The sequence below is a fragment of the Urocitellus parryii genome, chromosome 7, assembly GCF_045843805.1.
Source record: "Urocitellus parryii isolate mUroPar1 chromosome 7, mUroPar1.hap1, whole genome shotgun sequence".
NCBI lineage: Eukaryota > Metazoa > Chordata > Mammalia > Rodentia > Sciuridae > Urocitellus > Urocitellus parryii.
The window spans coordinates 119,016,767-119,031,184 of record NC_135537.1 but is presented as its reverse complement, the minus strand read 5'-3'; the positions used below and the strand labels follow the sequence as shown (position 1 = coordinate 119,031,184).

Here is a 14,418-nt window from a genome sequence, read left to right as displayed (position 1 = left end):
CTCACTGAGTTGCTTAATGCCTCGCTATTGCTGAGGCTGGCTTTGAATTCGCGATCTTCCTGCCTCAGCCTCCTGAGCTGCTGGGATTACAGTCATACACCACCTCACCTGGCTTACTTGTGAGCTTGAGTCCCAGTGTTGTTTTTTTTTTTTTTTTTTTTTTTTTTTTTATGGTGCTGGGGATTGAACCCAGTGCCTTATGCATGCAAGGCAAGCACTCTACCATTGAGCTATATCCCAGCTCAGGAGGAGTCCCAGTATTTGCCTAAGACTGATGCATGTCCTATGCAGACACTGGGACTTCAAAAAAATCTGCTGAGCTGGAGGTGGTGGCACATGCCTATAACCCCAGCAGCTCTGGAGGCTGAGGCAGGAAGATCATGAGTTCAAAGACAGCCTCAGCAACTTAGGGAGACCCCAAGAAACTTAGTGAGACACAAGATCCTATCTCAAGAGAAAAAAATATAAAGGGCTGGGGATGTTGCACAGTGGTTAAGCACCCCTGAGTTCAATCACCGGTACCAGCCTCCCCCCACTCCTGGGGAAAAAAAAAAAAGGTTGGTACTAATGTCACTGCTGTTTTGCAGATTAGGGAACTGAGTATTATGTGATGTGTCCAGGAACTCCAGAATCCCTGAGAGTGGCATCCCTAACAGCACGATGACAAGCCCATATTCAGGGCATTATATGGCATTTTCTTTGGCTAAGTTGCTTCATCAGGAAGAATTCTTAGAGAAGAAGCAGAGAAAGCTGAGTCACCACAGAAAATAACACCTGTCGTCTTGGTGGTGGGGGTTTGCCAGATTCCCTGCGCTGTTTAGTCCAGGACCTGCTGTGCCCGTTGTATGTCAGAGCAGACTGAGTTCTAGAGAGGGTCAGGGACGCCCTCAGTGAGTCAAAGTCCAGCCGAGCATTGCTTTACATTATCTCGAAGTCTAGGAATCCCTTGGAAATATCAGAAGATTCTCCAATTCTCTGTGTGCCCAGCCCAGCCTAGGGAGCGGGCTCAGCTAGAGGGAGTGAATATTGGAGGTTTGAAGACTGTGTGGTCCAAACCCTGGCCGATCTGGGCACAGCACTGCCCAGGCTACATGACTGGGTCCAGTGAGGACACATGACCAAAACCGTTCCAATGAGAAGGAGCCCCAAGACTTCTTCTGAAATCTTTGGAGGTGTGAATGTGGTATGATGGCATCCTCTTGCTGACCAATGGGAGAGAGATTGGGGATGATGCCCATCATCATTTGGGGTGGAGCCAAAATAAGGACATTGCTTAAGACTCAGAACATAGCCATGCATAAAACTGACCTAGATCTGGGTGACGTGAGCAGGGCAGAGCCACGGCTGGGAAATGAGCCCTGTAGTCACACAGTGGGCAGGCATGTTGTGGGTGCCCAGCATAGAAACTCCCAGACCCAGTCAGGTGCCATCCCCCCATTTATCTTCCCTGTAGCTCTCTGCCAAGGACTGCAAATCCCAGCTCCTCTATCACCTTGCTTTGGGACACTGGTAAGTCCATTCCCCTCCCAGGCCTCCGTTTTCTCTGGTTCAAATGGACACAGTTGTACCTATTTCCCAGGGCTGCGAGAGACTGTGGCATGATCACACACCTGGCACGGTGCCTGGCCCACCTAGCCTGCTCTCCTAGAAGTCTGACCCAAAGAGGCTTTGAAAACCCTGCCTGAAACAAAGAGATGATCTGATGGCCGGGTGGGAGGCCAAGGCACGCATCTGAGTGGGTGGAGCCAGGCTGGACTGCACAGTCTGGGTCCATCCACTCCCTATTGAGGACTGAGGAGCTCCAATCCGCTGACCCAAGATCACCCTGCTGAGATCATGCTGCCATGGGCTGGGACACTGTGGTCACCTGCAAACCTGGGTGGGCTCCAGAGTCGGGGGAAGTCTGAGAGACTGTGGTGCTGGAGTCTGAGCTGCTGGGCCAGACATCTTCTCCTGAGCCCCAAATTCCCACCATCTCTGTGAGGATGCCCCAGTGAGCACTTGTTCTTGGCAAACCTGCTCCAGTGCAGACCGACCACCTTGGTGCTGCCTGGGCCCAGGCCAGACACCCGGGGCCACTCTCACACTATCTCCCTCTCTCAGGTCCTTTTACCTGCACCTGGACCCAGCCTCCCACACCACCCCACTGCCACCTGCTGGGCTCAAGCCCCTTTCCTCCCTCACCTGTACTCTAAGCTGGTGATTTGCTGTCCCTTGAGCACGGACCTCTGGGCCCTTGTACACGCGCCTCCTGTAACCTCTTCACTCTTCCCCCAGACACGTTCACGGCTACTCTGTGACCACCATGCTCACAATGACAACCCCTAGCACTCCTCACCCTTCTTCCTTACCGTTTTTCTCCCCCAACACGCTGCCTTTACACATGTACATAATTTACATGTATACATACATATATGTATATATATATATATATATATATATATGTTCTATTTTTTCTTTCCCTCTACTAGAATGAAATTCACATGAGCGTGTGAACATTTGTCTGAGTTGCTTCTGCCTCCTCCCCAGCACCTAGCACACAGTAGGTCCTCTATAAACCTTTACGGAGGGAATGGATGAGCTTCTTAGATTCTCAGGTTCAGAGAACAGCATTTTCCTGGTAAGTAAGACTCTAACATGGGGCTGGAGTTTTGGCTCCGTGGTAGAGCACTCGCCTAGCATGCATGAGGCACTGGGTTCGATCCTCAGCACCACATAAATGTAAAATAAAAATATTGTGTCCACCTAAAATTAAAAAAATAAATATTAACAACAACAACAAAAAGACTCTAACATGGCACAGGCCCATGCCCAGAGTCTGACACCCACTCCCTGGTATCTACTGCCTCCCTGACCCCATGCCCATCCCTACACTTGAACCTGTCCTGTTTCTTCACCACTGGGGTCTGAACAGCCTCTGGATGGGAGAAAATGGTGGCCATGGAACCTCACAGGAAGGTGAGGCCAGGCCACCGTGCAGCCTCTACTGTGACCCAGGCTGCCCCAACCTCCAGATGCCATGGATACATACAAGTATGGGGTGGGAGGGAACTCTCCCTTCCCAGAGCCTCCCCTGAAGAGCAGCCCTGGAAATGGCCCCCATGCCTCTGGAACTCAGCCTCCCCATGGCCCAAGTAGGGTGAGGAGCCTTGCCTCTTGGGGAGCACTTGGGCATGCTCAGCAAGGAGTGCTCAGCTGAGGATTCCAGGAAGACAGACCGCCAAGCGGTGGACAGACAGACTCACCTGTTGCATGACATCCCGTTTCTGGTTCATGGCGGCCAGGTAGCGCAGAATCAGCTTGGTCGCCTCCGTTTTGCCAGAGCCGCTCTCTCCACTGACCGGGCAAAGGAGAGGAGCAATTGCCATAGTTTGCTGCCTCCTCTGGGTTCTTCCCCATCCCACCGTGAAGAAGGGGATAGGGACAGAAGTCAGCTCAGAGGGGCCTACTGAACTTCCCAGGTCCTACATACAGCAGGTTGGGCTGGATGCAGACCTGTTGCTCGGAGTCCCCCATCTGTTCCCTGTGTGATTACAGCCCAGCTCACCTGATGATTATGCACTGGTTCTGTTTGGCATCAAGCATTTTGGCGAAGGCGAGATTTGCAATCGCAAAGAGGTGCCTAGGGAGACAGGCCACTAGGTGTCCCTGGGGCCAGCCCATGCCTCCCACATTCCCAAATTTCCCAGGGGTTGGGTGCGTGGGGGCATCTCTGTCCAGTCAAGCCGTCAATTCTGTCCATCCTTCACCCCACTGAGGGAAGTGCACCCACCGCCATCCTGAGCCTCGGTGGCTTCCAGAGAGGACCGTGGCCAGGCCTGGGGAGAGACTGTGAGCTGAGCAGGTGGCCTGTCCAATCCTGTGAGCCACCACCTAAGGCTGAGGGGAGGCCAGTGACTGGCAACCCCGGGACAGCCCTTCTCCCACCGTCCTGCAGACACTCACGGAGGATTCTCTCCCAGGGCCCGCCCGTGGTACTGCTGCACCTGGTCTGGACCGTAGATCCCGAACATCCGGTACGGATTTACTGAAACCAGGATGCTGCCGATGTACGTCTGCTGACAGATGTTGGCCTCAGTACCATGGCTCCTGGTGGCCCTCTATGGTCGTCCCTCCCCCGCTCTGGGAGCCTGGGACCCCTTTCCAGTTGAGCAGATGTCTGGTTGCCTGGCTTTAGTATTGCCATCTAGAACCCTCTAATGGTTGTTTTAATACTGGAAGCTCAAGCACACCACACAGGCTTAGGCTGAGGAGCATGGAGCGAGCCAAGCCCTGCAGCCACCATCCCCCTAGGGTGGCCGTGTTGACCACCGCCCACTTCATGGTCCCGCCAGGCTTCAGGAGCAATGGGGAAGGATCTGAGGTGGCCAGAGCCCTCTGGGTGTCCCTGCTTTTCTGCACTGTGGTTTCAGTTCTCTGGTCAACCTCTGGGATCCAGGTTTAGAGATTCTAGAACTTTGGAGGCTTGATCCATCGGGTCCCTGGATCCACTGGGGTAGGGGGGTCACCAGTTTCTGGATTCCCTGTCTCCAGGCCTCTGCTCCCGGGGTTCACTCTTTTAATACCATTTTAGGACTTTCGATTTTAGAATTCCAGCTTCTAGCATTCTCTGGAACCCCAGAGCTGAAACCAGAGGCCACAAGTCCAACAGGAGACACCTGTCCTTCCCCCCTGGTCCCCAGAAGGCGTCTGCCTTCCCAACTGGGGTCCACCCCAGGACTTACGTAGATGAGGTTCCGTTCAAATCGGGTCTTGAGATTGGACAGCACCGTGGTTTCCTGGAGGTCTCTAGAAGGAGACGTGGAGGAAATCTGTCGGTGTTCCTGGGACCCAAACTGGCAAGGGCCTCCTCCCCACTCAGTCCTGATCCAGGCAGGCCTGAGTTCAAGCCCTGTCTCTGACATTAACCAGCTTTGAGACCCGGGGAAAGTCACTTCACTTTGCTGTGCCTCAGTTCAATGGGTAATGCTAATCGTCTGCATCTCGGGGGTTTGGGAGACTCTCTGAGGCAGCAGCCAGGAGGACTGAATTCCTGTGATTAAATAATAACATTATGATTTAATCCATGCATCAGGCATCCCCAACACACTATCGCTCTCATGACTGCCATCCCACCCGGCTCCTGTGGATGAGAGACTGAGTGACTTGCCCAAGGGCCACCCCCAGCTGGTAAGTGACGGGGCTGGGATTTGAACGGAGGCCTGTCAGACTTCACAGAGCTCCGAAGTCAGTACACCCATTGGCCTTTATGGACTCTTCATTGAGGATGGGGAAACAGAGGCTCTGAAAATGTTCTGGGAGAGAGATATCAGGCACTCTGGCTGGGAGTATGGGAGCCCCACAGTGACCCCTAACTGGCCCTGCCCACTCACTCTAGCTGGGTCATGTCCTCCACTCCGTCCTCCCTGTGCTGCTCGTTGGACCGCACGGAAGGCAGGTTTCGGATGGAGTGCATCTGTGAGAAAGAGAGGGGATGGGGTCGGCAGGTTATAGGGCGTCCCGTAGGTGCCCTGGCTTGGACAGACCTTGCACCTGCTTGCACTGTCAGAGAGGGAATCTCAGGGCCAGCCCGGGGGCTCCTGAAGACTCCTTGCCATCAAATGCAGTGGCTCAGGGAACCTGTGTGCAACACAGGGAGATGTGCTTGACCTTGGTGTTCCTCCCGCTAGTGCTCCTGTGAGCTCCAAGTGTCCTGCCCCACGGAGTGAGCACATACACGTCCATGCACACAAACACACCCACGCTCTCCTATTCCCCTCCCAAACTCAGCCCTCCCGGTGCCAACACCCTTCTCGCTGGCAGACCCTGTGTGTTGACTTGTGTGACAACATCATGGTCTTGTATCCTGATGCAGTGTCCTGAGGCAGGGAGCCTCTGGGACAGCCAAGATGGGGACTGTCTCAGGATCATACCCCGGCACCCATCCTGTGTAATTCAAACACAGTGGTCTTTGCATCTGTCATGGCTTCCATGAGCACCTGTAGTCTTGTGGGATGCGGAGGAGTTCAGCTGGGGGCACCCACCACACACGCAGGGACCGGTTCTCAACATCCACTTGTCATGAACATGTAGGTGGATCACTGGGACAGTTCCCAACCTTGGGTCTTTTATTTATTTACTTTATTAAATGGTTTTTTTTTAGTTGTTGATGGGCTTTTATTTTATTTATTTCTATGCGGTGCTGAGAATCGAACCCAGTGCCTCACACATGCCAGGCAAGGGCACTACCACTAAGCCCCAGCCCCAGCCCCCCAACCTTAGGGTTTTTTTTGGGGGGGTTTGTTTTCATTTTTTATTTTTGGCACTGGGGATCGAATTCAGGGGCACTTAACCACTGAGCCACATCCCCAATGTCTCTCTGAGTTGCTTAGGGCCTTGCTAAGTTGCCAAGGCTGGCTTTGAACTCTCGATCCTCCTGCCACCCAGCCAGCCTCCCACCAACCTTGGGGTCTTGAGAATGAAAGTCCCAGTACCACATTTGGGCTGCAGGATCTCTGTTTATGTGTAGGTGCACACATGCCAAGAGTAAGCAAATAACCCAGCCCCCATGGATACCACATCTGCTCAGACCTCCGCATACACTTGCTTTCCTCCATTGGCCGCACAGATGCCCACACCTGTCACAGGACTGCAAGGCTCCGCAGAACTGCGAGCGAACACGTGCGCATACTCTGCCTTTCTGATCCCAGTTGTACCCGTCCCTGGGCAGGTGAGGAAAGAGGACACCGGGACGGGCTCTGTGTGCTGCGTGACCACTGCTGGGCTGCTAAGTAGGGCACAGTATCACCCTTTCAGCCCTGGCCTCCAGCCCACCCATCTGCCCATGTGCTCGCCAGCAGTCACAGACCCTGAATAATTCAGTCACTCACGTATTCCAGGGTGAGGAGGGCCCAGGCATCCTTGCCCCTCACCCCCAGGCGCCCTGTGCCTCGCTCCCGCAACGCTGCAGCCCACACGGTACGGGGAACCCGTCGCCGGGGCCAGGGCCCCCCCAGCAGCCAGGCTGCCCCCGTTGCCATGGCCTGACCCAGCTGGCTGCCCGCTCCACTAGGCACCGTCTGCAGAGGCCGAGAAGCACCTGCTGTCCCTGCTTGCCCCGCCTATCCTGTCCCGGGGGAGGCTCCAGTGACCACCCGCCCCCCTGAGGGCCACCCAGCTGCGGGCTCGTATTCTGCCATGAGTGTGGGAGCCAAACTCAGGCCGGGTACTCTTCAGAGAGGCTGCCTGCTTGGCACCCCCACCCCGGGCCCAGACAGTCTCCTGGCTCATCTCCCTATCTACCATGTGGCCTCTATAATAAGAAGGCTAGAAGTTTGTGTCCTGAGTCCCCACCTTCTCTTAGTCCAGAATCCTGCAGCCCAGGGGACCATCAAAGGACAACAGGAGCCCCAAGGAGAAAGATGACTCCAATCTGGGGGACAGGAGGGTCAGTAGGAGGTGGGAAGACATGTGCGTGGCCATGGGGGTGGAGAAGGGTCCTGCAGTTTTGCACCCAGTTTGGCCCAAACCTCTGAGGAATGGCTGGGAGCCAGGTGTGCCATTCACATTGAGCCAAGACGGGGACACCCAGGTCTCAGGCAGAAATTGACAGAAAAGCTCCCGTCCCAAAAGCCACCGAGGAACAGTGTTCCTGCATCTATCTCTACGCTGTGCGTGCCTGTGCTGGGCCTCCCCTTGTTTCACTCTGCAGAGGCTCTGGGAGGCCCAGGCTCCTCTCCCCATCTGGCAGATGGAGATAACCGAGAGGCCCAAGCAAGCAGCAGCTTGCCAAGGTCGCACTGGACTCTGGCTGCCTCCCTAGGTCACTTCCTGTCCCACTTCCCAGGCCAGAACTACCATGTCCTCCCTTTGGCTTTACTCCATACCTTGTTCTGACAGTTTTGAGGGCCATTTTCTTTCCAGGGGCTCCTGAGAGACAGGCAAGCAGCTCCAAGGCCCAGGCGGTGGGACTGGGGTTGGGCCTGTACTCGTGGCCAGGGCCGGCGGGCATCTGCTGGCAGCCAGAGGCGGGACCAGCGCAGACCACAGGCTCGGAGCTCTGGGCCATGCTGGGGGGCCTGGGCCAGTTGCTGAGGTGGCTGCAGGGCAGCAGGCCTACCTTGCTGGAAGGAGCTCAGTTTCCGCACCTGAGGTAAGACCACGGCAAAACGCCCAGATCGAGGCTGGGGTCGCTCACCCTCCTTGGGCAGGGGTCCTGGGGCCCCAGTGGGGGCCAAGGGAGCCAGGGGTCTGGGCAGTGTCCTCGAGCGGTACCATAGTGGCCCTGTAGCCCTTGTCTGGTCACACATAGCCAGTGGATATGAGAGGCTGAGCCGTAATGCCTTGTGCTCCGCGGGGGCATCCTTTGGAGGTGTTAGGGTTAGGGTCTTGGACTCTGCTGATGGCTGGGGTTCTCCTGGGGTGGCCGCTTCTTCAGGATTCTCAGGGCCAGGGCCAGCGGATTTGGTGAGCTGTCCAGGTCCTGGGTCATGGTGTCTGCCCAGGAAGATGCTGGTTGCGTTAGAGGCTGGGCCCTCAGGCTGGGCAGCAGCGGATGATACCGGGCCCACGTGCTGCAGGAAGGGATTTTCAGGCACAGGAGGTGGCCTGGAAAAGCCGCGAAGGCTGCCCACACTTCCTGGCCAGGGCGACGGTGGGCGCTGGGTGGGAGGCCCGTCTATGTCCCAGCTGGGGTCCAGCGGGGGCACTATCCAGGGCGTCTCGGAGTCTTCAGGTTCGGGCTGACTCTCCTGGTGCTCCTGGGACCCTGCAGCAGCTCTCCAAGACCTGGCCCTTGGTGGCAGGTAGACCGGCCAGCGTACCTGTGGCTTTACAGCCCGGGTGGGCGGCTCGCTGAGGCGCCGCCAGGTGTGAGGGAGGCGTGAAGGCAGGTTGAGGGACCGGTGCCGGGGACCATGGCCCAGCCGAGGGGGCAGTGGGGGTAGTCGGGGCGAACCCAGCACTGGTGAATGGGGTGGGCCCAGGCGCCCGGAGGCTGGTCGTTGTCGTGGCTTTGGGGGCTCCCGCAGAGATCCAGGCCGGTGGGGTGGAGGTGGGAAGGGCGGCTGGAAGGGGCCCCTACGGAGAGACAGCTGAGGGGACAAGGGCCCCAAGGGTGAGCGGTAGCCCGGACCTGGCAGGTTCCTCAGGGAGGGCTGAGGTGAGGGCAGGGGACTCCAGGCCCGCCTTCTCGATGCCACTGGGGAGGCCCCAGGAAAGCCAAAGGCTGACCCTCTGTGGCGGGAACCCCTGAACGAGGGTCGGGGCACCGGGAAGGCTAGCAGGTCAGGGGGCACCTCTGGGCTTACAGGAGGGGGCTCCACAAAGGCCCACCAGTTTGCCTGGGGTGCTAGGGGCACGTGAGCTGGGGCGGCCCAGGGTGGTGGGTGTCGCCGGAGGGAGCCATAGGGGGAGGCTGGCCGGGGCAGGCCTGAGAGTGTTGGGGAGAAGGGTGGGGCAGGCGGTGGGCCAGGGCTGGGGGGCCTCCTGGAAGCGGGAGGGGAGACGAGCTTGCTCCAGTGGGAAAGTATCCGAGGCGTGGGTGCCGGCGAGGGCGGGCGGTGGGAGTTGTTGTTGTTTTGGGCCCGTGGCTGGGTCCTCCTCAGCACGATGGGCGTGTTGGGCCGGTCAGGGTCCATGCCGGCCAGCTTGTAGCCGAAGCGTTTGTAGGCCGCCTCCCGGACTGCAGGGCTGGCCCCTTGTGCCTTCTGGCTACCCCTGAGCCGCGGAATGGGCTTCTTTTCTGACAGCGTCTTTTTGAGAAAACGTGCCAGTGAGGTGGCGGGGCGGGGTGGCGGGCGACCCAAATCAGGGCTGAAGCTCAGGCCGCGGTGGGCACCAAAGGCCGACAGGGCCCGTTGGAGGTTGCGCTGGCGAGGTGTAAGGAAGCCCCAGTAAGGGTGGGCATAGGGCACGGTGGGCACTGGGGGCATCTCTTCCTCCTCCTCCTCTTCATCTGCATCCCCCAGTGGAATGTCCAGGGATGGGGGCAGGGGCACCTCCAGCTTCTCCTTTCCAAACAGCTTCACCTGCGGCCGTGGGAAGAGGCGGAACTTGCGGATGAGGGACAGCTTGGACCTGGCCGGCTTGTCCATTCCTTGCTGCTCAAAGAAGGCTGCACTGGGCAGGCGGAAGGAGGTGCTCTGCCGCTCCCCGCCTGCTTCCTCTGGCTCCTCCAGCTCCACGATGTCATCCATGGGGTGGGCATATGGATTGTGGGGTGACAGTATAGGTGGCGGTACCCAGGGGTAGGCAAAGGACGGCTCCTCTGGATAAAGATAGGGCACTTCGGGGGCATAGATGGCCTCATCTCCACCTCCATAGATGTCTTCAGCATAGGGGACGGTGTAGGGGACCCCATATGGATCAAAGTAGGGTACAGGATATGGGGTGTCGTATGGAAGGTCATAGGGTGGGTATGGCATGTCATAAGGTGCATAGGGATCTAGGTAGTGGCTATATGGGTAGGCCTCACCCTCAAACCCATCATGGTAGCTATAAGGAGATGAATACCCAGATGGGGGTGCGTAGGGGGGTTCATAGTCGTCATAGCCATAGCCGTACCCTGGGTAGAAGGAGCCACCATAGTAGTCAGGGTGGTAGTAGTCATAGGGGTCCTCAGGCGGGTACCCGTAGAAGTGCTCGCCATAGGGCTGCCAGGTCGGGCTGTAGGGCCTGTAGCCGGCCAGGTAGGGCTCCTGTTCCTCGTAGTGGTACAGCGATTGCTGGTCATAGTAGTCGTCGCCCTCGCGGTGGTAGTCGTAATACTCGCCCAGGTCCTGGAAGCCCTCGAGCCCATACAGCGACTTGCGGGAGCCCGAGCCCCGGAATGGAGCCTCGTCCTCGAAGGGCAGGAAGCCCACGGGCTCCCCAGAGGAGTAGATGCTGTGGCTGCGCGGGAATCTGCGGAGCCGGCCCCCGGGCCGCAGGATCTCTGCGCCGGATGGGAAGGGCAGCTTGCGGGAGCCCACGCGGGAGCCCGAGCGCTGCAGCCAGGCGTCCAGCGTGGCTTGCTCACTGCCCGACTCCTCAGCCTTCTTGAGGAGGAACTTCTTGGTGAGCCAGTTGATGGCCGTGGATGCCTTGCTGAGTGACCGGGCCCGGGGCCGGAGACGGCCGTACCCACGACGTCCGGGAAAGCGGATCACCATGAAAGAGGGCTTCTTCCCCTTCATCGCCCGCTTCTTTTTGCCCATGCGCATCTGCGTCATGAGCTTGGACGTGGACTTGAGCACCGTGCGGGCCTTCTTCTTGCGTTTGGTCTTCTGGGGGCCAGTGTGGAGGCCCCAGAAGAAAGCTGATGCGCTCCGGAACTGGCCCTTCTTGGAGATCTTGGGCGTTCGATCTCGGAAGCCCATGAACAGACGGGAGGTCCCCTTAAGGCTCCGTTTGGGCTTCTCCGGCTCCGGGGCCTTCTTGCCCTTCTTTCCTTTCTTGGCTTTCTTCTCCTCATCTTCCTCCTTTGCCATGGTCGCTTCCTGCTCCTACCACTGCCTGGGGCTGAGTATCACAGGTTCAGGGGTTTGGAGACACAAGGATCTGCTAGGTTTCCTGCTGGCAGCTGGACACCCGGCCTCCTCCGTCTCTGGGCAGCCGGGACTGGCGGATGGTTTGGGGAGGGATGGGCCAGCATTCGGGGAGGGTGGATCCATAATTCATCTCCTCTAGAGACGCCTTGGGTTTCACCCTCCAGCAGCAGTGGAAAGTGCGTGGGTGTAGTTTACTGGACAGGGGAAACCTGGGGAGGCCTGTGCTGGGGGGAGGGGGGGTCATCCTGGCTTTGGAATTGCCATGGCAACAACCGTGCTGACCCAGGTCAGGCCTCCCTGTGCCTCAGCTGACTAAACCCCCAAAGCAGAGTGCTTGGGTCTCTGAGCCCTAGGAAAGGATGCCACCTGCCCTAGACCACCCAGCCCACCTGCATTGAGCCAGAGTGAAACCAGATCTCCTTAGCCCATGATGGGGGTGGTCAAAGCCCACCAAGCCACCCTGGAAGGGAACCTTGGATCTTTCAGGTCTTAGGCAAGAAAGGAGGGGAGTGGGCAGGGCAAGGCAGCTGCCCCAGGGCAGCGGTCAAGGTAATGGGAGCTAGCTGGCTCTCAGCAGTTGAATAATGCATTGGGGAGAGCTGGGCTGCTGCCTCACAGAGCAGGGAAAGGTGGAGTGTCTCAACAGTCCATGGAGAAGGGAGTGGGGCAGAGGAGTAGAAATAGAAGATGAGCTAGGCCTGTTTCCCAGCCCTGTCACTGATGGGCTGTGTGACCTCAGGAGAGCCCTTTGCCCTCTTTGGGCCATGGTTTCCTCATCTGTAGACTGGGAATGATAAACTGTATCAGGAAGAAGCAAGATTCAGTGGAACTGCTCGGTAGCTCAAGAGGTGGAAGGGGCTTTGTGGTGGCTCCTTGTTGATGTCCCTAACTAGTTCTTGTTTTTGTTTGTTTGTTTGTTTGTTTGTTTGTTTTTAGAGAGAGAGAGAGAGAGAATTTTAATATTTATTTTTTAGTTTTTGGCAGACACAACATCTTTGTTTGTATGTGGTGCTGAGGATCGAACCCAGGCTGCATGCAAGCCAGGCAAGCGCGCTACCGCTTGAGCCACATCCCCAGCCCCCCTAACTAGTTCTGTCCATTCTTCTCTGTTCCTTCCCTAGCTGAGTAGCTGTAGTCATGTGACCCCTGCCCTCTCTGACAGTTTGGATATCTGACCCAAGGCCATGTGCCAACCATCTTGGGTGGTGACCAGTTAGGCTTGATTTTGAAAATTTGCCCTAAAAGGGGCAGAAGCTGGGCAGGGGTGTGGCTCAGTAGTAAAACCCATGTTTAGCATGTGCAAGGCTCTGGACTCCAACCCTGGCACCAAAAAGGGGAGGTAGGAGTTGTGGATTGTTAGAAGAAGAAGATGGGAAAGAACTTGGGATGTTGTGGATAGCAGTTCTGGAATCCAAAGCCTTAGAACTGTTACTTCTCAACTGGGTATGGTGGTGCGTGCCTGTAATCCCACCCACTCAGGGGCCTGAGGCAGGAGGATCACAAATTCAAAGCCAGCCTCAGCAACTTATGGAGGCCCTAAACAACTTAGCAAGACCTGTCTCAAAATAGAAAAAAAAAAAAAAGGACTGGGGATGTGGTTAAGTGGTTAAATGCCCATGGGTTCAATCCCTGGTACCTCTTCCTCCCGCTCCTCATTTTCTCTTCCTCCCGCTCCTCATCTCTCTTCCTCCTTCTACTCCTCCTTCTGCCCACGGATCAGGACATCCAGGATCCAGAATGGCTGATGACAGACTCTAGTCAATTCCAGGCTGCCTATTTACTGAACTTGGTTTTAGCTGTTAGGCCCCAATGCTTATGCTTTGGTTGCTTAAAAGGCAGCATGGGAGACAGCTAAGCAGTGAGGTCGTGGCCCTCGTTCTGCTCCTTGTCACCTTCATGTCTCCAGGGAGTGGCTTCAGAGCCTTAGCCTGCTCAACTGTGACTTCAGGGTTGACAAGAGGTCTTCCTGGATGGAGGCAAGGAGCAAGGAGACCTTCCTCTCTCCTTGTCTGCCTCTCCTCCTCTGCTCACTGTCTCCGTCTCTTCACCTTCCTCCTCTGGTTCCTGCTGCTCTTCCCCGAGACTCTCAAGAGCCCATTAGGGTACCAGCCATTGAGAGAGGTGGTGCCAGAGACTGGTGGCTCCTGCTTCAGGTAACCATCCAGAGGAGACAGGACAGTGGATGGAAACCGGAGCGACTGAGCAGCTTCCTGGGCAAGGGCATGCAGGGAGTCAGCTTTCTGCAGTATGGATTTTGAGGGGATAGAGGGACAGCCATTCTCTGTCACCTCCTTCCAAGCTGCTTTCTTTCTCACCACTCTCTGGGCTGTGGCCACTGCTCGATTGAAGGAGAACAAGGACACAGAAGTTGTTTTTTCTGAGCCCGGATATGACACCCCCCACTGCCCCCCTGCCCCCTGCCCTCCTGGCCCTAAAGCCCTGGCCGGGTATATTAGCACAGTGATCTCATGGGACTCACTGAACAGGCCTTGAGGCAGAAACTATTATCATCTCCATTGTTAAGATGTGGAAACCCAAGCCTGGCATGGTGGTGCAGGCCTGTAATCCCAGTGATTTGGGAGGCTAAGGCAGAAGGATCATAAGTTCAAAGCCAGCCTCAGCAACTTATGGAGGCCATAGACAAAATAAATAAATAAAAAGGGCTGGGGATGTGGCTTGATAGTTAAGCACCCCTAGGTTCAATCCCTGGTACTAATAAGATAAAATAAAAAAGAAAGGATAAAAAAAAGAAAAAAAAAGATTAGGAAACCCAGACTCGAAGAGGTAAAGTGAATGATTTGTTCAAGGCCATGTGAATAGGGAGGGGGATCCCAGACTTGAAGGATCCAGAGCCGCTCTCCTGGCTGGGCCTGCCTGCCTGCTGAGCTCTTAGTACTTGGGCCCTCACATA

General features: G+C 56.5%; 1 protein-coding gene across 1 annotated transcript in view; it reads right to left on the bottom strand.

Moving 5' to 3' along the window:
• The window catches only part of Myo15a (myosin XVA), a 53,391-nt gene extending 41,944 nt beyond the window's left edge, over positions 1-11,447 (bottom strand). Inside the window, exons 1-6 of the mRNA XM_026408717.2 lie at positions 7,866-11,447; positions 5,373-5,455; positions 4,725-4,788; positions 3,946-4,055; positions 3,548-3,622; positions 3,246-3,336 (exon numbers count right to left, since the gene is read on the bottom strand). Coding sequence (XP_026264502.2) covers positions 3,246-3,336; positions 3,548-3,622; positions 3,946-4,055; positions 4,725-4,788; positions 5,373-5,455; positions 7,866-11,447 — 4,005 coding nt within the window. The remainder of the gene's footprint in view (positions 1-3,245; positions 3,337-3,547; positions 3,623-3,945; positions 4,056-4,724; positions 4,789-5,372; positions 5,456-7,865) is intronic.
• Positions 11,448-14,418: the final 2,971 nt, after the last annotated feature.